Genomic DNA, 19,497 nt, shown 5'->3' on the forward strand with positions numbered 1-19,497 from the left:
TGTGTGGGTTTGCCGCGCTAGCGCCAATTTGGCGAGACTGCGCTAGCCCCGATGCGGTTAGCGCCGTTCCGACCAGAGCCGCCACCTCTTTTCAAGCTTGTCGAACTTGCCAAGGTGAAGGGCCTTATCTGCCATCGTTGAAGGGGTCACGTCTCGGTGTTTCTTTGGCTTCGGGGTTGTCATTGTTTTGTTTCGTTTCTCTGCCCCGTCTTCTACGCAACACCTCCTCTTTTCTCCATCCTGGGTCCCATTGGCCGATGAACTCGCGCGACCCTTGATGATCTTTCCCGACGTGAATCTCTGACGCGACTTGGACTCAGCATCAACGTCGAATCGAGAGATCGAGATCCTTCCTCCCCTCCATCCAACTATCCATCATGGCATCGTTGCCTCCTCCCCCGCCCCCCGGCTGGGGTGCATCGGCACCGCCCTCGATGCCTCTGGCGCCGCCGCCGCCCGGTTATCAACCCCCGGCGGACCCGACTGTCGCGAAATTCGCCCAGAAGAAGAACGACTGGCTGCGGACGCAACGCAACCGGTTCGGAGAGAAGCGCAAGGGCGGCTTCGTCGAAACCCAGAAGGCCGACATGCCCCCGGAGCATCTGCGGAAGATCGTCCGGGACATCGGCGACGTGTCGCAGAAGAAGTTCAGCAACGAGAAGCGCAGCTACCTGGGCGCGCTGAAGTTCATGCCCCATGCCGTTCTGAAGCTGCTGGAGAACATGCCCATGCCGTGGGAGTCGGCGAAAGAGGTCAAGGTCCTCTACCACGTCAACGGCTGTCTGACGCTGGTCAACGAGACTCCGAGAGTCATCGAGCCGGTCTTCCACGCCCAGTGGGCCACCATGTGGGTGTGCATGCGACGAGAGAAGAGTGATCGGAGGCACTTCAAGCGTATGCGCTTCCCGCCGTTCGACGACGAGGAGCCGCCGCTGTCGTGGTCGGAAAATATCGAAGACGTGGAGCCGCTGGAGCCGATTCAGATGGAGCTCGACGAGTCTGAAGACGGTCCGGTGTACGAATGGTTCTATGAGCAGCGCCCGCTGCTGGATACGCCTCATGTCAATGGGCCCAGTTACAAGAAGTGGAACTTGACGCTGCCGCAGATGGCGACGCTCTACCGACTAAGTCACCAGCTGCTCAGTGACACCGTCGATCAGAACTACTTCCACATGTTCGACCTGAACAGTTTCTTCACGGCCAAGGCCCTGAACGTCGCCATTCCCGGTGGCCCGCGCTTCGAGCCGCTTTACAAGGACATCGATCCGAATGACGAGGACTTCAGTGAATTCAACGCCATCGACCGTATCATCTTCCGCGCTCCCATCCGAACCGAGTACAGAGTCGCATATCCTTTCCTGTATAATACCCTCCCGAGAAGCGTGAAGCTTTCTTGGTACTCTCACCCTCAAGTTGTATATGTCCGCACCGAAGATCCTAATCTCCCCGCCTTCTACTTCGACCCTGTAATTAATCCGATTTCTTCCCGATCTGTCGCCCCCAAAAACATCACGGTTAGCCATGAGGATGAGATATTTGGCCCGGATGGCGAGGACGATTTCGAGCTGCCGCCCGAGGCCCAGCCTTTCTTCGCCGATGAGGAATTGTACACCCCCGAAACGGCTTCCGCCATCTCCCTCTGGTGGGCCCCTCATCCCTTCAACAAGCGATCCGGCAAGATGGTTCGCGCCCAGGACGTGCCGCTCGTGAAGCAGTGGTACCTGGAACACTGCCCGCAGGGCCAGCCCGTCAAGGTCCGAGTGTCTTACCAGAAGCTCCTGAAGACCTACGTGTTGAACGAGCTGCACAAGAAGCAGCCCAAGGCCCAGAGTAAGCAGAACCTGCTGAAGACGCTGAAGTCGACCAAGTTCTTCCAGCAGACCACCATCGACTGGGTTGAGGCTGGATTGCAGGTCTGCCGCCAGGGTTTCAACATGCTCAACCTGCTCATTCACCGCAAGAACCTGACCTACCTGCATCTGGACTACAACTTCAACCTGAAGCCCGTCAAGACGTTGACCACCAAAGAGCGAAAGAAGTCTCGTTTCGGAAACGCGTTCCATCTCATGCGAGAAATCCTGCGCCTGACGAAATTGATTGTCGATGCCCAGGTGCAATACCGTCTGGGTAACATCGATGCCTTCCAGCTGGCCGACGGTATCCTCTACGCTTTCAACCACGTCGGACAGCTGACTGGTATGTACCGATACAAGTACAAGCTGATGCATCAGATCCGTTCGTGCAAGGACCTGAAGCATCTGATTTACTACCGCTTCAACTCCGGCCCGGTCGGTAAGGGTCCCGGATGCGGTTTCTGGGCGCCCGCCTGGCGTGTCTGGCTCTTCTTCATGCGTGGTATCATCCCCTTGCTCGAGAGATGGCTCGGAAACCTGCTGTCTCGTCAGTTCGAGGGTCGTCACAGCAAGGGTGTTGCCAAGACCGTGACCAAGCAGCGTGTCGAGTCCCACTTCGATCTGGAACTGCGTGCGTCGGTCATGGCCGATCTCATGGACATGATGCCCGAGGGTATCAAGCAGAACAAGGTCAACACCGTGCTCCAACATCTGTCGGAGGCATGGCGATGCTGGAAGAGTAATATCCCCTGGAAGGTGCCCGGTCTTCCGGCGCCGATCGAGAATATCATTCTGCGTTACGTCAAGAGCAAGGCCGACTGGTGGATTTCCGTCGCCCACTACAACCGTGAGCGGATCCGCCGTGGTGCCACGGTGGATAAGACGGTTGCGAAGAAGAACTTGGGCCGACTGACCCGACTGTGGCTCAAGGCCGAGCAAGAACGGCAGCACAATTACCTGAAGGACGGTCCCTACGTGTCGTCCGAGGAGGCTGTGGCCATCTACACCACCATGGTGCATTGGCTGGAGTCCCGCAAATTCTCGCCCATCCCCTTCCCTAGCGTTTCTTACAAGCACGACACCAAGATTCTGATCCTGGCCCTGGAACGTCTCCGGGAGGCCTACTCCGTGAAGGGCCGACTCAACCAGAGCCAGAGAGAGGAGCTGGCGCTGATCGAACAGGCGTACGACTCCCCCGGTACGACGCTGGCCCGTATCAAGCGATTCCTTTTGACCCAGCGAGCGTTCAAGGAAGTGGGTATCGACATGAACGACAACTACAACAACATCAATCCCGTGTACGATGTCGAGCCTATTGAGAAGATCACCGATGCCTACCTGGATCAGTACCTGTGGTATCAAGCCGAGCAGCGCCATCTCTTCCCCGCCTGGATCAAGCCATCGGACTCCGAAGTGCCCCCTCTTCTCACGTACAAGTGGGCCCAGGGAATCAACAACCTGTCCAACGTCTGGGAGACCTCCGAGGGCGAGACGAATGTCATGATCGAGACGGAGCTGTCCAAGGTTTACGAGAAGATCGATCTGACTCTGCTGAACCGTCTGCTGCGTCTGATCATGGACCACAACTTGGCTGATTACATCACGTCCAAGAACAACGTGCAGCTCAGCTACAAGGACATGAACCACACGAATAGCTACGGATTGATCCGTGGTCTTCAGTTCTCCGGCTTCGTCTTCCAGTTCTACGGCCTGATGATCGATCTGCTGCTGCTTGGATTGCAGAGAGCCAGTGAGATGGCCGGTCCGCCCCAGAGCCCCAATGACTTCCTGCAGTTCCGGGACCGTGCCACGGAGACCCGACACCCCATCCGTCTGTACACGCGTTATGTTGACAAGATCTGGGTCTTTTTCCGATTCTCGGCGGATGACTCGAGGGACCTGATCCAGCGTTTCTTGACCGAGAACCCCGACCCCAACTTCGAGAATGTCATTGGCTACAAGAACAAGAAGTGCTGGCCCCGTGACTGCCGAATGCGCCTGATGCGACACGATGTCAACCTCGGTCGTGCCGTGTTCTGGGATCTAAAGAACCGGCTGCCCAGATCGATCACCACGATCGACTGGGATGATACCTTTGCCAGCGTCTATAGCAAGGACAACCCCAACCTTCTGTTCTCCATGTCCGGGTTCGAGGTTCGCATTCTCCCCAAGAACCGCAACCAGAACGAAGAGTTCTCGGTGAAGGACAGCGTCTGGTCTCTCGTCGACAACGCCACCAAGGAACGCACCGCCCACGCCTTCCTGCAGGTCACCGAGGAGGATATCCAGAAGTTCAACAACCGCATCCGTCAGATCCTCATGTCGTCGGGTTCGACCACGTTCACCAAGATCGCGAACAAGTGGAACACGGCTTTGATCGCGCTCTTCACCTACTACCGTGAGGCCGCCGTCTCGACCGTCAACCTCCTGGACACGATCGTCAAGTGCGAGACCAAGATCCAGACCCGTGTCAAGATCGGTCTGAACTCCAAGATGCCTTCCCGTTTCCCTCCTGCCGTCTTCTACACACCCAAGGAGCTGGGAGGTCTCGGTATGATCTCCGGATCCCACATCCTCATCCCCGCCAGCGACAAGCGATGGTCGAAGCAGACCGACACCGGCATCACCCACTTCCGCGCCGGTATGTCGCATGACGAAGAGACCCTGATCCCCAACATCTTCCGTTACATCATTCCCTGGGAGGCGGAATTCATCGACTCGCAGCGCGTGTGGATGGAGTACTCGCAGAAGCGACAGGAGGCTCAGCAGCAGAACCGCCGCCTGACGCTCGAGGATCTGGAGGACAGCTGGGACCGCGGTCTTCCGCGTATCAACACACTCTTCCAGAAGGACCGCAGCACGCTCAGTTTCGACAAGGGATTCCGTCTGCGTGCGGAATTCAAGCAGTACCAGCTGATGAAGAGCAACCCCTTCTGGTGGACTAGTCAGCGCCATGATGGTAAACTGTGGAACTTAAACGCCTACCGCACTGACGTCATTCAGGCGCTGGGCGGTGTCGAAACCATTCTCGAGCACACCCTCTTCAAGGCCACGGCTTTTCCGTCGTGGGAGGGTCTCTTCTGGGAACGTGCCTGTCTTGCCAAGGGCACACAGCTGTTGCGCCATGACGGCTCCAAGATCAACGTCGAAGATGTCCAAGAAGGTGACCTGCTGCTTGGTCCTGACGGCGGGCCCCGTCGTGCCTTCAACATCGTCAGTGGTCGCGATCGTCTGTATCGCCTCCGTCTCGGCGCCGGCGAAGAAGATCTTGTCGTCACGCCCAACCATATCCTGGTTCTTCACCGGGAGAAGACGTCTGGAGAAGCGAGCTACGAAACCGTGGAGATGACTGCCGCCGATTTCGCTGCCCTTGAACTCAAGGAAAGACAACAGCACCGCGTCCCTAAATCCTCCACCTCCGAGCAGACCATGCAGGTGGACCCGACGCTTAGTCTCACTATCGAAGATATTTCTCTTGAGTCTGAAGCGACGGAGTGGGCTGGTTTCCGAGTCGACCAGGACCAACTTTATCTGCGACACGACTACGTCGTGCTGCATAACAGTGGTTTCGAAGAGAGTATGAAGTTCAAGAAGCTTACCAACGCCCAGCGGTCCGGTTTGAACCAGATTCCGAACCGTCGATTCACTCTCTGGTGGTCGCCCACCATCAACCGTGCCAACGTCTACGTTGGTTTCCAGGTCCAGCTGGATCTTACGGGTATTTTCTTGCACGGAAAGATCCCGACCCTGAAGATCTCTTTGATTCAGATCTTCCGTGCTCACTTGTGGCAGAAGATCCACGAGTCCGTGGTCATGGATCTGTGTCAGGTGTTCGACCAGGAACTCGAGCAGCTGGGCATCGAGGCCGTCCAGAAGGAAACCATTCACCCGCGTAAGTCTTACAAGATGAACAGCTCGTGTGCGGATATCCTTCTGTTCGCGACGAACAAGTGGAACGTGACCCGACCTTCGCTCCTGTTCGACACCAAGGATGTCTACGAGCCTACCACGACCAACAAGTTCTGGCTCGACGTGCAGCTGAGATACGGTGACTACGACTCTCACGATATCGAGCGATATGTTCGCGCCAAGTACCTGGACTACACCACCGACAGCATGAGTATCTATCCCTCCGCGACCGGTCTGATGATCGGTGTCGATCTTGCGTACAACCTCTACTCGTCGTACGGACAGTACTTCCCCGGATTGAAGACCCTGGTCCAGCAGGCCATGGCGAAGATCATGAAGGCCAACCCTGCCCTGTATGTGCTGAGAGAACGTATCCGCAAGGGTCTGCAGCTGTACGCCTCGGAGAGCAACCAGGAGTTCCTCAACTCGCAGAACTACTCGGAGCTTTTCAGTCCGCAGATCCAGCTGTTCATTGACGACACCAACGTCTACCGTGTCACCATCCACAAGACCTTCGAAGGTAACTTGACGACCAAGCCCATCAACGGAGCCATCTTCATCTTCAACCCGCGAACCGGCCAGCTGTTCTTGAAGATCATCCACACCAGCGTCTGGGCCGGCCAGAAGCGTCTGGGCCAGTTGGCGAAGTGGAAGACGGCGGAAGAAGTGGCGGCGCTGATCCGTTCGCTGCCGGTGGAAGAACAGCCCAAGCAGCTGATCGTCACCCGAAAGGGTCTTCTGGATCCTCTCGAGGTCCACCTTCTGGACTTCCCCAACATCTCGATCCGTGCTTCCGAACTCCAGCTGCCCTTCCAGGCTGCGATGAAGGTCGAGAAGCTCGCCGATATGATCCTCCGGGCGACCGAGCCGCAGATGGTTCTGTTCAACCTGTACGACGAATGGCTGAAGTCTATCTCGCCCTACACGGCGTTTTCGCGACTGGTGCTCATTCTGCGAGCGCTCCACGTGAACATCGACAAGGCCAAGATCATTCTCCGACCCGACAAGACGGTCATCACCCAGGAGCACCACATCTGGCCCTCGCTTTCGGACGAGGACTGGATCAAGGTCGAAGTGCAGCTGCGTGATCTGATCCTGAACGACTACGGCAAGAAGAACAACGTCAACGTGCAGAGTCTGACCAGCAGCGAAGTGCGCGACATCATCCTGGGTATGGAGATCAGCGCGCCGTCCCTGCAGCGACAGCAGGCGGCGGAGATCGAGAAGCAGCAGGAGGAGCAGAAGCAGCTCACGGCGGTGACGACGAAGACGCAGAACGTGCGCGGCGAGGACATCATCGTGACGACCACGTCGCAGTACGAGCAGCAGTCGTTCGCGTCGAAGACGGAATGGCGCACGCGAGCCATCGCCACGTCGAACCTGCGGACGCGCGCCAACAACATCTACATCTCGTCGGACGAGATCCGCGACGAGGGTTACACGTACATCATGCCGAAGAACATCCTCAAGCGGTTCATCACGATCGCGGATCTGCGGGTGCAGGTGGCAGGATACCTGTACGGCAGCTCGCCGCCGGACAACGAGCAGGTGAAGGAGGTGCGGACGATCGTGATGATCCCGCAGGTGGGCAACACGCGGGAGGTGCAGCTGTCGCAGCAACTGCCGCAACACGACTACCTCAAGAACCTGGAGCCGCTGGGAGTGATCCACACGATCTCGGGCAACGAGCCGCCGTACATGACGGCGGCGGACGTGACGCACCACGCGCGGCTGATGAACGAGCACCCGACGTGGGACAAGAAGACGGTGACGATGACGGTGTCGTTCACACCGGGATCGGTGTCGCTGGCGGCCTGGGGCTTGACGCCGCAAGGGTACAAGTGGGGAGCGGAGAACAAGGATACGACGTCGGACCAGCCGCAGGGATTCTCGACCAGCATGGGGGAGAAGTGCCAGCTGCTGCTGAGTGACAAGATCCGCGGGTACTTCCTGGTGCCGGAGGATAACGTGTGGAACTATAGTTTCATGGGCAGCTCCTTTGGCAGCGTCGAGAAGCGGCCGGTGTACGTCAAGATCGACACGCCCCTGAGATTCTACGACGATCAGCACCGACCGCTGCACTTCCAGAACTTCGCGGAGCTGGAGGATATCTGGGTGGATCGGACGGACAACTTTGCCTAGTTTTAGGCCCGCGAGCGAGAGAAAAGATGAAAAGGATTATTCTTACGGGCGTTGCAATGGTGGTTCTTGATTTTGTGCCCCTTCTACGATGTATTTTTGCCTCCTGTTGTCCACGATCATGTTAAATTAGTTATTTTATTTTCCCCTCTGTTTCATTACGCATTAATTGGATCGATTGATCTTCGAGTATACCCTAACATAACACCCTACTGCTACCACCGAATCTCCTGAAATTGCAGCGGTGGAGCCCAGGGGTCCGTCACGTCATGAGTGGCACCACCGGCTCCACTCGCATCGGTCCAGAGCGATTGAAGGCGATATCGCGATACTCGACAGACTGTCACCGAGTACTCCGTAAACACTCTGCCTTCTGGCAAGATTTCTTAAATTTCTGGCGGATTTCTGGCAGCCCTGGAGAGTTCCGGTCCCTTCCGCTCGCGTCTTTTGTCTCTGCGTCCAGCCAACCAGCGAGGCTCCCGGGCAGGTTAATCTGTTTCACCAGTGCCTCGTCATTTTAGTTCTCGCCCAGGAAGCCCAAGTCGCTGGGAAATAATGGGAAGTGGGAAATGGGGATAGTCGGTGGTGTCGGCGCCACCTCCTTAGCACGACTCGGTCCGGCGAGATTGGGCTGCAACCATACGGACTCGATCTAGTCCAGAACGTCTTACGTATCACCGGCCGGCTAACCCTCAATGGATATAAACTATAAGCTCCTCACGTCCCGCGTGGCCGTGGGGTTTAGTGAGCATCCGTAAAGATGAGGCTTCTAGCTCACGACTAGACTCCGAACTAGCGACGTCTCTGCGGGCTGTGCTCTCTGGCTGTGGACTTCGGGCGCTAAGGGGGAGAGACCTGTGCGACCGTTGGTGATCATTATTAAGTACTATGTAGCAAGAGGAGAGGACCAGAGGACGGAGTAAATGCAATATCCGGAAGACGCTGGAAGAAATGAGGAAAGAATTAAGGTTGGCCCGCAGCGCCTTCAGCTGATAAAAAAGGGTCGTCAGGCACTTTCTGTCGCACGGTCTCTCCGTCGCTGCTCCATCAATCAGGGGACTTCCTGGTCTCCTCGGCCCCTCTTGTTAGACCCTCGGATGAGATGTCTCCGTATCAGAGATTGGAATGATTATATTATCTTTTATTTTAATGGAGCACAAAGATTTGGAATCAGAGAGTACTGAGATTACAGCGAAGGGGGGAATCCAATCCCCCCAGACACCAGAGAAGGGGGGGCAGAACAGCATCATCAAACAACCCAAATCAAACCCAACAATCACATCAAATCAAATGACATCCGTCCAAAGACATGGGGGATCTGCTGGATATAGTGAACAGCCGGTGAACTCTAGCTGAGGGCGCCACCAAACCTGCATGCCTCTCGGTCTCTCGCCAAAGGGAAGGGATCGAGTCAGCGTCTCAGCACTCAGCAAGCAGGAGAGACCGTTAGCACCTGGCACGGTCCCGCTCGAGAAATTCCATCGCATCCCTCGTGGATTGTCTTACCCTCCTCCCCTCCGGCCATTGGCGTGGCTTCCGAAGTGGAGTTGCTGCGACGACAAGGTCCCGTTGACAGGGGACTCCGTTAGTCTCCTCTGCCTGAGTCTAGTGCTGTCTCTTTCTATCCCGGTTGGGACGGAGAACGGACTGCTTCGGATTGGATCGTTTTTTTGGCTCTGTTTTTCTGCTGACGGACGGACTGATTGATTCCTAAGCCAGAGAGAAGAAAATTTTTTAAAAAAAAGGTATGGTCATCAAGTGCACCGACGATGGTTAGGCTGGCCTGCCCACCAGGTTGGATGGACAAGTTTCCCTTGATCCGACCAGACAATAATGGCATGAATCCACCGGCCACTGGTTCGTATCCAATAAGTGAATTGGGCTTGGGATCTCTCCCCGCTTTTATTTGGTTTGTGTCCAGAGCGTGAGTGCGTGCGTCCAGTCCATGTTGATCATGGATGGTGTCAAAGGGAATGCTGGCAAATGATGCCCCGTCCGCTTGCTCCCTTCTCTTTGTCCTCTGCCTGCTAGTCTGCTTAGTGTTTGTTTCATGCTGCCCTATCTGTCTTTCCCATGCTCCACGACGGTTGCCATGCCTTGGCAAGCTGGCCATATGCCCTGCCAGACGGGCTGAACCCTTGGTGGTGTTGGTCTGGATGACCGTTGGTGCTTGTGCTGTGCTGTGCTGTGTGCTTCTGCTGCTTCTGCTGCTGCTTTCTCGCTCATTCTTCTTCTTCTTCTTCTTCTCTTCCCTCCCTCCGCTGCAAGCTAAGCTTGACAGGAACGCAGATCCGTCAAATGGGGGATTTTCTTTTATTTTATTTTTAAAATTACCCTTCTCGGTCTCTGCTCACACTGTCCCTTTTTTGATTATTCTGCGTCTTATTTTATTTGATCCTCTGCGATTTTCCTTTTTTTTGAATTTACCCACATGCAACGTCCTGAATCTGCCTCTAATCCTATACCTCCGAACTGATCTCGCCCGTTTGACCCCAAACTCAATCATATCTCTATTTGCACTTCCTGAACCCTTCCCTCCGTCATCCGGTCCTATATATCCTGCAGCGGATGACCGTCACGGTTGGATTCCTGCATGAAAACGGTGCCCTGTCCAGTTTACCTCCACTCGACCTCTTGACCCGGTGAATTTCGATTTTTCACGCATCTGGGAGCCTGTGGATTTATAATCCTCTTTTTTCCACCGTCTGGGTGTTCCAGTTCTCTTGGGTTTTTAGTGGGGGCATAAGCGGCATCTATCGAGGCTTTGCTGCTCTGATCTGCCTAAAGTTCGTCTTTTTATTTTTTTTATTTCTATTTTTTCCTGTCGAGCCCATGTCAATCCCTCTGATACTCCGCGTACACATTGGATTTAATTTTAGTTCCTGGCGAAGAACGGTATTTTTGGAAGTGCCAAAGCCCGTCTCCCTCCCCTTTCACCTCAAGCCCAATGCCTCGCCTTTTCAATCTCCTGCTCTGCCCTCGAATCCAATTTCTTTTGCCCCCTCCCCTCCCCGCCCATCTCATGTTCATTTCAACTCTGCGAGATTGTACGATCGTCCTCATTTCGGTTCTCTAGCGCTGTCGCCACCGGCTGACAGGACATCTCGTGATTTGCTGACGGTGGAAACAGCTCTTTTCCTCCCTTGGGATTAAATTCTTGTCTATTATATCACTCGGATATTATATGAGCATAAGTCTGAGCCCTCGCGAACGATTCGATCGCGCATGAGGGTTGCATTCGGTACATGGCGACAGATTTTGATGCCCTTTCACCCACATAAACCACACCGGATTCGCCATTTGTTTGATCTGATCAACTAGGTTCCTGTTTAGGCGACTGTCATTGCAGGAGTTTCCTCGGGGTACTCATCTTTCCCCCCTCCTTTCTTTCGAATTACTTCAAAAATTCTAGCCGTTGGGTAGCCTGCCAGGGCTTTCAGGCTCTAGCAGCGCCGATGTATGTCCGCGACGCTGGCGGATCCGTATAGAGACTATGCCATTGACTACGCTCAACATGCCCACTGCAAACCGGAGGAGCAGGAAAGCCCCCTCGTCTACCAGACGCACCCGCCACATCTTCAACATCCCAAGCAGGCAGAGTCTCCCTTCCAGCAGAGGAGCTCGCACAACTCGGCATTTGAGCAACATCATGCAAATGCGACCGTCCTTCCCGCCGTCAGTCACCAGCCCTCCGTGCATGATATCCCGCAGAACGTCGTCCTCACGCCGACGCAAATGCTGCCTCCGCGGCAGTTGCCCGTCCACTACACGACCCCTTCGTCTAATTTTGAACTGTCTTCCGTCCAGCAACAGCAGCACCAGCAGCATCAACACCAGCGAGGCAAAAAGCGACTTCATTCCGAAACGGAGGATGGCAGTGGCGGTAGCGGAGGGGACGGAGAAGCCGAGCATCATGCGATCAGACCACAGATGTCCGTTCTCGCCCCCGATTCCACCCCGGTCGACAATCCACATTCGCCGGAGATGCTGTTTTCCGTACACGGCGCCGAATCCGCCCACCATCATCACCAACGCCAGATGGCCGCAGCTGCGGCGGCGGCGGCGGTTAGCGGACACGACTTCGTCGGACCCCCGGACTCGGTGGCCTTGCCACAACAACACCATCACCACCGACTGCCGCCGCATGCCTCGCTGCGCGACCCGCAGCGTCACGGAATGAACGTGGAGTCGTCGCCAATGCCGACGGGGCCGCCCAGCGTGGTGGGACAACCCGGCATGCCCGACCCGGCTCCGCGGCCGCGCGGGCCGAAGTTGAAATTCACACCCGAGGAAGATGCCCTGCTGGTGGAGCTGAAGGAGAACAAGAACCTGACGTGGAAGCAAATCGCGGATTTCTTTCCCGGTCGAACGAGCGGCACGTTGCAGGTGCGGTACTGTACGAAGTTGAAGGCGAAGGATGTAGCGTGGAGCGATGAGATGGTATTGCACCTTTGGGGATATATCCCTATACTTTATTATATGTTTAAAAGCTAACGGATTGCTGCCAGGTTCAACGACTCCATCGGGCCATGCACGAATATGAGAACGACCGATGGCGCATCATCGCGGGAAAAGTGGGCAACGGGTTCACGCCGGCAGCGTGTCGAGAAAAGGCGACTCAAATCGACTAAACAGGAGTATTGTTATGGTTTGGATAACCATGAACGTGATGGGGACCTGGACAAGGTCTGAGTTGGAGAAAAGAAAACTTTCTTTATTTGGTTTACATACTATTCCCCCTTCGTTTATTTACTCTTTTTTTTCTTGCTCTCTTTCTTTTTTTTACACCTTCTTATTCCCTCATTCTACTCATTCTTCCTACCTTTTATCTCTTATTCTATAATTCTATCAAGGACAGGTCTGGCAGGCAGGAAAGGCAAGCATTGCGAAGTCAATAGAGCGTCTCGATACCACTTCAATCAATCTTTCTACTCCGGCGGAGTACTTATTCCATTTTACTTCACGCGAGGCTGTGTTTATTGCATTTCTTTGTCTGCTTGTCCAGCCTAATGTCCGTACTTCACCTCTTTACGGCGAATTCATCCCTCCGGCAAACGGCCCGAGCACAAACAAATCCAACGGTGGCTGAGTCGGAGGTATTGATCACACCTCCCGCGTGTCAACTTTCGGAGGAGTCGGTTTGATTAGGACGGATCTGTAGAACCTTGCATTCAGCCCTGTTCGGGCGGGCGAATCAGAGAGGAAGAGCGCTCGCTTAGGGGAGGTGGTTTTTTTTTTGGCACTTTGGCTGGGCTAGGGCTTTTTGGCGCTTTGGGGTGGGAGATGTGAGGCTGGGAATTGAGATTGGAATAGGAACAGGAATAGAAAGTGGTATGATATCGATTGGTAGATGAGATGAGATGTATCAACTGGGAGAATATACATGTTCAGTCCCTATCTATCTATCTACCTTGCGGAATCCTAGCACGGTGTAGTATTTGACATGAGTCTAGAACCTCCCCTACCTGCCTATCCATCTGTATGTACTTTTTCCTATCCTGCAACATACCCAGATAGGCTAGTCCTTTCTGCCTGTCTGTCTGTAGGTACTTTCTGCGCAAACAAGCAAGCAAGCAAGCAGGACTGAAAAAAGATGATGCGATGGCATCTGATCCTTTAATTTCCCGCTCGACCCTGGTCTCGTATTGGCGGGGCTTTTGAACAGCCGCTCTAGACGCGGGGATTTATTTCTTCTTTTTAACTTTCTTTCTTTCTTTGTTTGTTTCTTTTAGTTTTTTGGTTCTTTGTAGGGAGGTTTAGGACTATGGTTTCGTGTCCTTTTCAAAGGTTAAGTAAGGGGGATAGTGAAGTTTATTTGAAGTAGTGATAACTAGCTATTGCGCGCGAATCGCATCAGCTCTTCCAGAAATAGAGTTATGCTATGCTGTTTGAAGAAAACCCCATTCTTTGTCTTTGCAACTTCGGTTTCTGATATGCAGTTGCTCCTTTGTTTTGGATGCCGAGTTATCGAATCGAATCGCTTGATTCCGGATCCACTCGTCCTTCTCATTTCTTTCTCGTATAGAGATTGACAGATAAAACACGACTGTGCAGCTAAGGTGCCGTGATCATCGTAATCATAATCGTCAAAGTCATCCGAGTTGCCATTGTCAGGGACGTCTTCCTGGGCCGCGTATGCAGCCGGTGCGAATCCTTCGAGTCAAATTCATCCACTTCGTAAACTCGGCCATAAGGCGGTCGTGGATCACGGTTCCACGACTGACGATTGTCACGCCTGTCATAGCGCCGATTCTGCGGTCCGAAACTGCGTTAAAAGGCTTATCATCTATTGCTAATTGCTCGCTGACACCTCTTCACTGCACTGTTCAAGGTAGCATTCAAGCTGTCCATGGTAGCTTTCATGACCTCCATTTCTCTTGTCAAGAAGTGGGGTTGCGGCCCTGCTTTGGGTATCCGTTCGCGTCGAAATCGTGCTTCCAGACTGTACCGCGTGTTTTGGCAGTGAATGTGTTGTTTAAGAGGAGAGCCACCACCTAAGCATCCGTTAAACGGACATTGCCGGGGGGGCATGTCGTCATATCGATTGCAGTCACATCGACAGTGTACACTAGCCAGTATGCTGCTCAAGTCGGTCGACAAGTCCCCACACACGACGTAGAAGTCTTTGATCACTGCGAAAGAAAGGCGGCCATTATGGGCCAGAACGACGACAGGAAAGACATATGACACCGTTGCATACCGATTTGACAACCCCGAAGGGCTAGACACGAATCATACTCAAGCTCTGCCAGGCCGCGCGCAAGACTTGCCATTATTTAACCGGACATTACCGGCTGCATGCTTTGTAGATGTGAGATCAGCGAGCCATTTAATGACCGAACACCGGTGGTTTCAATAGCGATGGGGTTTCTTCTGTGCTGCCATATCTTGCGAGGTTCGTCATTAGGGCGAAATTGAATGAATTTCCAATCCACCAGGCCGCAGGCATAGATTCTGATACACCCGTTTCGATTACTGGGACGACCATCCTCTTGATCTCACGAGGTCGTTAACCCAGGCCCGTCACATTCTTTGCGGAAGCTGTCGCTCCTGTCCAATGATTATACTTGATAGCACCGGGGGTTTTATTTTCGAGATGGTCTATGTCCATGCAGCCGAAACGACCTTGCCGCCTAGGACTAGAGGCTCTCTTCAGAATGTTGGGATCTCCTCAGTCGGTAAACATCGTAACCCTTGTACTTTGGGAGCATTGTTTAAGTCGTGGTGTGTATCTTGTGTCCTACAGTCTTCAGGGCACGAAAGCATATAACGAGCTTCTTCGACCTCACAACATCGTCGTTCAGATCTTATAATCCTGGATGCTTGGTAGCAATTCGGTTGCTCTTGCTTTTTTCCCTGTAGCAGGATGGTTAGAAATTTCTTTTCCCCGATGAAGCGAATTATCATGGGGTTTAGCTGGAGGCGGGGAACATAGGCGTACATTCAACGGCCTTAGCGATGAGATTATCCACTTCACTTTCATTCTTGCAATTTTCGGCAAGCGCCAAGGCAATGTAATTGATCGGCTTGGTGAATTGTGATGAGATAGGAGGACTGACCCGAGCGATCAAATCTGACTCGATGTGCAGCGGTAAGCTCTCTGTCTCAACGGCGCTTTCGCAGTGTCTTGTTATACCCTGGTGGTATGGTGTATTGGCTGCATTTTGCGAGTCAATCTCATATCATATCGTGGAGCACATATACAGTCGCTGTCATGAAAGTGGATCTTCAAAGTCGACCGAAAGTTTGGCATGATGATTCCGATTTTCTGGGAAGTTCTCAATGCCGTTGGAATCAGTCGACTCGATGTCCCTGTCCTTGAAGGGTTTGCCGAACGACTAAGGCTTGGGTCTAACCTTAGTTTCGGCGGCGATGGGCTTGTTGTACGATTTCATTGTTTATGCTCTTGAGCGCATTTTCTTTGATAGATAATAGTTCGAATGCGCGTAGTATTATCTGTCGACGTGGCAGCTTTTCTGGCACTTTTTCTTATACTGCCTAGTGCTCTGTTCCTGCCGACAAAGAGGAACAATCATGTAATGAACCAAAGACTCGATAGAATCTATCAGTCCCATGGCTGCGACGTACTCGTCTGCGTCAGCGATCATGTTGAGTCTCCAGACCACTTTGTTCAGCAAGTTTCATAGTTGTCCGTCTGTTAAATTCAAATCTGCTTTTTTCGCCCACTGACATTCCGAATGCAGCTGTGGATAGCTATGTTTGAAGCAAGATTATTTGGACCTGGGTGAGAATTCATGTATGCTCTTCCTAAACATATCAGGTCTTCTTTAGGTTCTGGTTCGACGACTAGATGAAGGATATCTGTCCTGTCTGGATGCCACTCGGTGGAATCTCACGAAGTGAAAACCATTGTTCTTTAAAGTGGGTCAATGATGTTTTGATAGAACATATCAAGACAGTACAGTAGAAAGAGTACTGAAAGTATGAGGGGACGACTGGAAAAGACAGCTTAGAGATATTGGCCTGAATATATATAGTAGAGGTAGCGTTGAAGAAGAAGGAAAGGTAGAAAGGGGGAAGAGAAGAAAGAAGTATACAAATACTCAAGGAAAAGAAGTCGTGGTGAATCTAAGGCAGATGGGTGAATATAGGGTGAATATAGGGTCTTTGTTATAGCTTCACCTACTATAGTGGACGAAGCAATGAATTTTTATTCCAAATAATTAGGATGTCTGTTATACCTACTTAACGAATGATCAGAACGGAGAGGTAGCCAAGTATAAGATAGATCTAGAGCTTATATAATTGAGTCAGCATTGATATCAATAACATGTATAAGGACAGGATACGAGCATAAGAGTATAAAATCCTCCGCAATATACAGCAGTAACAGCACTTTAAGTTCCATCGGAAGTAAATATGGGGAACCCCGACCAATCAGCCCTCCCCATCCGACATCCGACGGAGTTGCGGGGAAATCGGAAGAGGCGATCGGATCGCCGAGTGCATGACGGCATGAGGGGAGCTTCCGACTGCAGGACGGCTCCTTTTTGCGGGGACGAAGACCAGCGCCTCCCGGAAGCCTCGCATTTCCAATCATTCCAGGTCGTACGACTGGAATATAAAGAACGGGCTCCCCTGGGTTGATCGCTGTGATCTAGACTACGGCTTGAGTTGCTACATCTTACATACGTTACCAGCGTTCTCTTCTATCCTCGGAACTTACCTTAATACTTAACCTTCAAGTTCAACCCCTCCTGCTATACCTATAGTTCTGGGGAATTTCCGACACAATGGCCACCCATCGCTTCGATCCCAATTTCACCGACAACGTCGTCAACGCCATCGGTCCCAATTCCAACCCCCGGTTCCGCGACCTCATGGCCAGTCTCATCCGGCACGTGCACGACTTCGCGCGCGAGAACGAGCTGACGGTCGACGAGTGGATGGCCGGCGTGCAGCTGATGAACTGGGCCGGACAGATGAGCAACGACAAGCGCAACGAGGGACAGCTAGTTTGCGACGTGATCGGGTTGGAATCGTGCGTCCCCACCCTTTCCTCCCCTTTCCCACCTCCCCGTGCAAAAGCTAACAAGAGAGAAAAGACTAGTCGATGAAATCACCTTCAAGCTCGCCTCCGAAGCGACCGACACGCCCACCGCGACAGCGATCCTGGGCCCGTTCTTCCGCGCCGACACGCCGTACCGCGACAACGGGGCGAACATCGTCACGACGGGCGTCTCGGACGGCGAGATGGTCTTCATGCACGGCCGCGTCGTCGACTTCGAGACCAAGACGCCGCTGGTCGGCGCTACCGTCGAGGTGTGGCAGGCGTCGACGAACGGGCTGTATGAGCAGCAGGACCCGGAGCAGCAGGAGTTCAACCTGCGGGGCAAGTTCCGCACGGATGAGAACGGCCGGTATTGGTTTTATTGTCTGAGGCCGACGCCGTATCCGGTTCCGGATGATGGTGAGCTTTTTTCCCTTCCATTTGGTCAAGCGTGTTTGCCGGGGGGGGGGAGAGGGGAGTAAGGAAGGAATGCTTGCTAATGAATGCATTGAACAGGACCCGCCGGAAAGCTACTCAAACTGATGGACAGACACCCCTTCAGACCGGCTCATATCCACATCATTGTGCGTCCCCTTCTTTCTCTCCACCAATGCAAAGCAATACTAATGATAAAAGGCAACATACGACAACTACAAGCCCCTCACGACGCAGATCTTCGACCGCAAAGACCCCTACCTGACCAACGACTCCGTGTTCGCGGTCAAGGACTCCCTCGTGGTGGACTTTGTGCCGCGCAAGGACGACCCTCAAGCTGGCCTTGAGCTGAATTACGACGTGAAGCTGGTTCCGAGCGAGGAGAAGGCGAAGGGGGCTTAAGTGGTGGGATTTAGGTGTATGTGTATATAAGTAGAGGTACTTTTTTGTTTATTTTAGGGTTTAATTTGATAGCGGGATCTTTTCTTTTTTCGAATTTGATTGAACATTTTATTGGTTGGTTTGGTTGCTCAACAGAAGGCATCAGTATGGTTGTGACCATGTGAATTGGGCCTTAGTCCTTATACACATCGTAAACATGTCCTATTCCGCAGTCCCTTATTAACCCAAGACCACTATGAACAGAATATTCAGTTACAGTCTGAGCAAATCAAGCCCAATGTCCAAATTCAATTCAATCCTGCATTACTGTTCCAATCACAGACCTCCTACAAACGACGCAATCGTCTTGCCCACCTGATCCGGCGCCTCAAGACAATGCCAATGCCCCACGCCTTGCAACACCTCCATCTTCTTGTTCGCGCTGGACACGCGATCAAAGATATGCTGACATCCCTCCATCGAGGCTGACTTGTCTTCCTCGCCGGCAATCAGCAGGAACGGAGCCTTGACGGCGGAATAGTCAATTGTCGGTGCCGTGGCGATGGCCTGGCAGAGTGCCGCATACCCCTTAGGGTTCTGGCCGAGGAGGAGCTCGCGGATGAACGATCTAGTGAGAGCCGAGCACTGTGTGCCTGTGGCTGCTGCAGGAATCGAGTTGGCCATGGGTTCCATTCCGGCTGTGTGGACGGTTAGTAAGCATCCTGCGATTAGGTGCATCAGAACATACAAGCTGAGACGGTGTCATATCGCTTGCGCATTCCGGTAGCCAGGGCCTCGGACGGGTGGGTTGGTCCGATGGCCACCACGCCTTTCACGCGATCCGCATATTGGGCGCCTAGTAGAGTCACAACGAGGCCGCCCATGGAGTGCCCCACCACCACGGCTTGTGGGATGTGCAATGCGTCCAAAACGCCGATGACGTCCGAAGCGATGGATGAAATAGACACTGGTTGGCTAGTGTAGGGAGAGCGAGCGGCGCCATACGTGTCTAACGTGACACAGCGATGGTTGGTCAGGTGAGGGACGACGGGGAAATAATAGTTCTGCGACGAGCCTAGGCCGTGGATAAAGATAAAGGTGTGGCCGTTCTCAGGAGCACCGTCGGGGTGCGAGTCAGCATAGTGAAGCTGGTGGTCGTTGACGGTGAGGATGGGCATTTTGAATTAGTCCGGTCGAGAGGGAGTTGTAGTCAACGGAGTGCCGAAGTGGAGGATTGGGAGTATAAGAGCTAAAGATCGGATCTCCGAG

The 19,497-nt window shown here is 53.4% G+C and overlaps 6 protein-coding genes across 6 annotated transcripts; 5 read left to right on the forward strand and 1 right to left on the reverse strand.

The window, feature by feature from the left end:
- The first annotated feature begins 145 nt into the window (after window positions 1-145).
- prp8 (U4/U6-U5 snRNP complex subunit PRP8) lies at window positions 146-8,076 on the forward strand. Its single transcript, XM_024849824.1, has one exon. The coding sequence runs from the start codon at window positions 378-380 to the stop codon at window positions 7,902-7,904; it is 7,527 nt and encodes a 2,508-aa protein (XP_024700956.1). The 5' UTR covers window positions 146-377; the 3' UTR covers window positions 7,905-8,076.
- Window positions 8,077-9,180: 1,104 nt separating this feature from the next.
- P170DRAFT_248571 (uncharacterized protein) lies at window positions 9,181-9,734 on the forward strand. Its single transcript, XM_024843009.1, has one exon. It carries the CDS (start codon window positions 9,276-9,278, stop codon window positions 9,606-9,608), a length of 333 nt encoding a protein of 110 aa, XP_024700957.1. The 5' UTR covers window positions 9,181-9,275; the 3' UTR covers window positions 9,609-9,734.
- An 882-nt stretch (window positions 9,735-10,616) lies between these two features.
- P170DRAFT_248598 (uncharacterized protein) lies at window positions 10,617-11,225 on the forward strand. The gene is made up of 2 exons (XM_024843010.1): window positions 10,617-10,948; window positions 11,032-11,225. The coding sequence occupies exons 1-2, from the start codon at window positions 10,734-10,736 to the stop codon at window positions 11,087-11,089; spliced, it is 273 nt and encodes a 90-aa protein (XP_024700958.1). The 5' UTR covers window positions 10,617-10,733; the 3' UTR covers window positions 11,090-11,225.
- A 135-nt stretch (window positions 11,226-11,360) lies between these two features.
- Window positions 11,361-12,532, forward strand: P170DRAFT_365268 (SANT/Myb-like DNA-binding domain-containing protein; the record flags this gene model as incomplete). Its single annotated transcript, XM_024844694.1, has 2 exons — window positions 11,361-12,287; window positions 12,410-12,532. 2 exons carry the CDS (start codon window positions 11,361-11,363, stop codon window positions 12,530-12,532), a joined length of 1,050 nt encoding a protein of 349 aa, XP_024700959.1.
- Window positions 12,533-16,969: 4,437 nt separating this feature from the next.
- On the forward strand, window positions 16,970-18,319 carry P170DRAFT_389694 (intradiol ring-cleavage dioxygenase). Its single transcript, XM_024845874.1, has 4 exons — window positions 16,970-17,403; window positions 17,468-17,832; window positions 17,929-17,996; window positions 18,049-18,319. Exons 1-4 carry the CDS (start codon window positions 17,156-17,158, stop codon window positions 18,247-18,249), a joined length of 882 nt encoding a protein of 293 aa, XP_024700960.1. The 5' UTR covers window positions 16,970-17,155; the 3' UTR covers window positions 18,250-18,319.
- Window positions 18,320-18,375: 56 nt separating this feature from the next.
- P170DRAFT_512310 (alpha/beta fold hydrolase) lies at window positions 18,376-19,406 on the reverse strand (the record flags this gene model as incomplete). Its single annotated transcript, XM_024854977.1, has 2 exons — window positions 18,376-18,926; window positions 18,977-19,406. The coding sequence occupies 2 exons, from the start codon at window positions 19,404-19,406 to the stop codon at window positions 18,565-18,567; spliced, it is 792 nt and encodes a 263-aa protein (XP_024700961.1). The 3' UTR covers window positions 18,376-18,564.
- Between the last annotated feature and the right edge of the window lie 91 nt (window positions 19,407-19,497).

The sequence above is a fragment of the Aspergillus steynii genome (assembly GCF_002849105.1).
Source record: "Aspergillus steynii IBT 23096 chromosome Unknown P170scaffold_7, whole genome shotgun sequence".
NCBI classification, from domain to species: domain Eukaryota; kingdom Fungi; phylum Ascomycota; class Eurotiomycetes; order Eurotiales; family Aspergillaceae; genus Aspergillus; species Aspergillus steynii.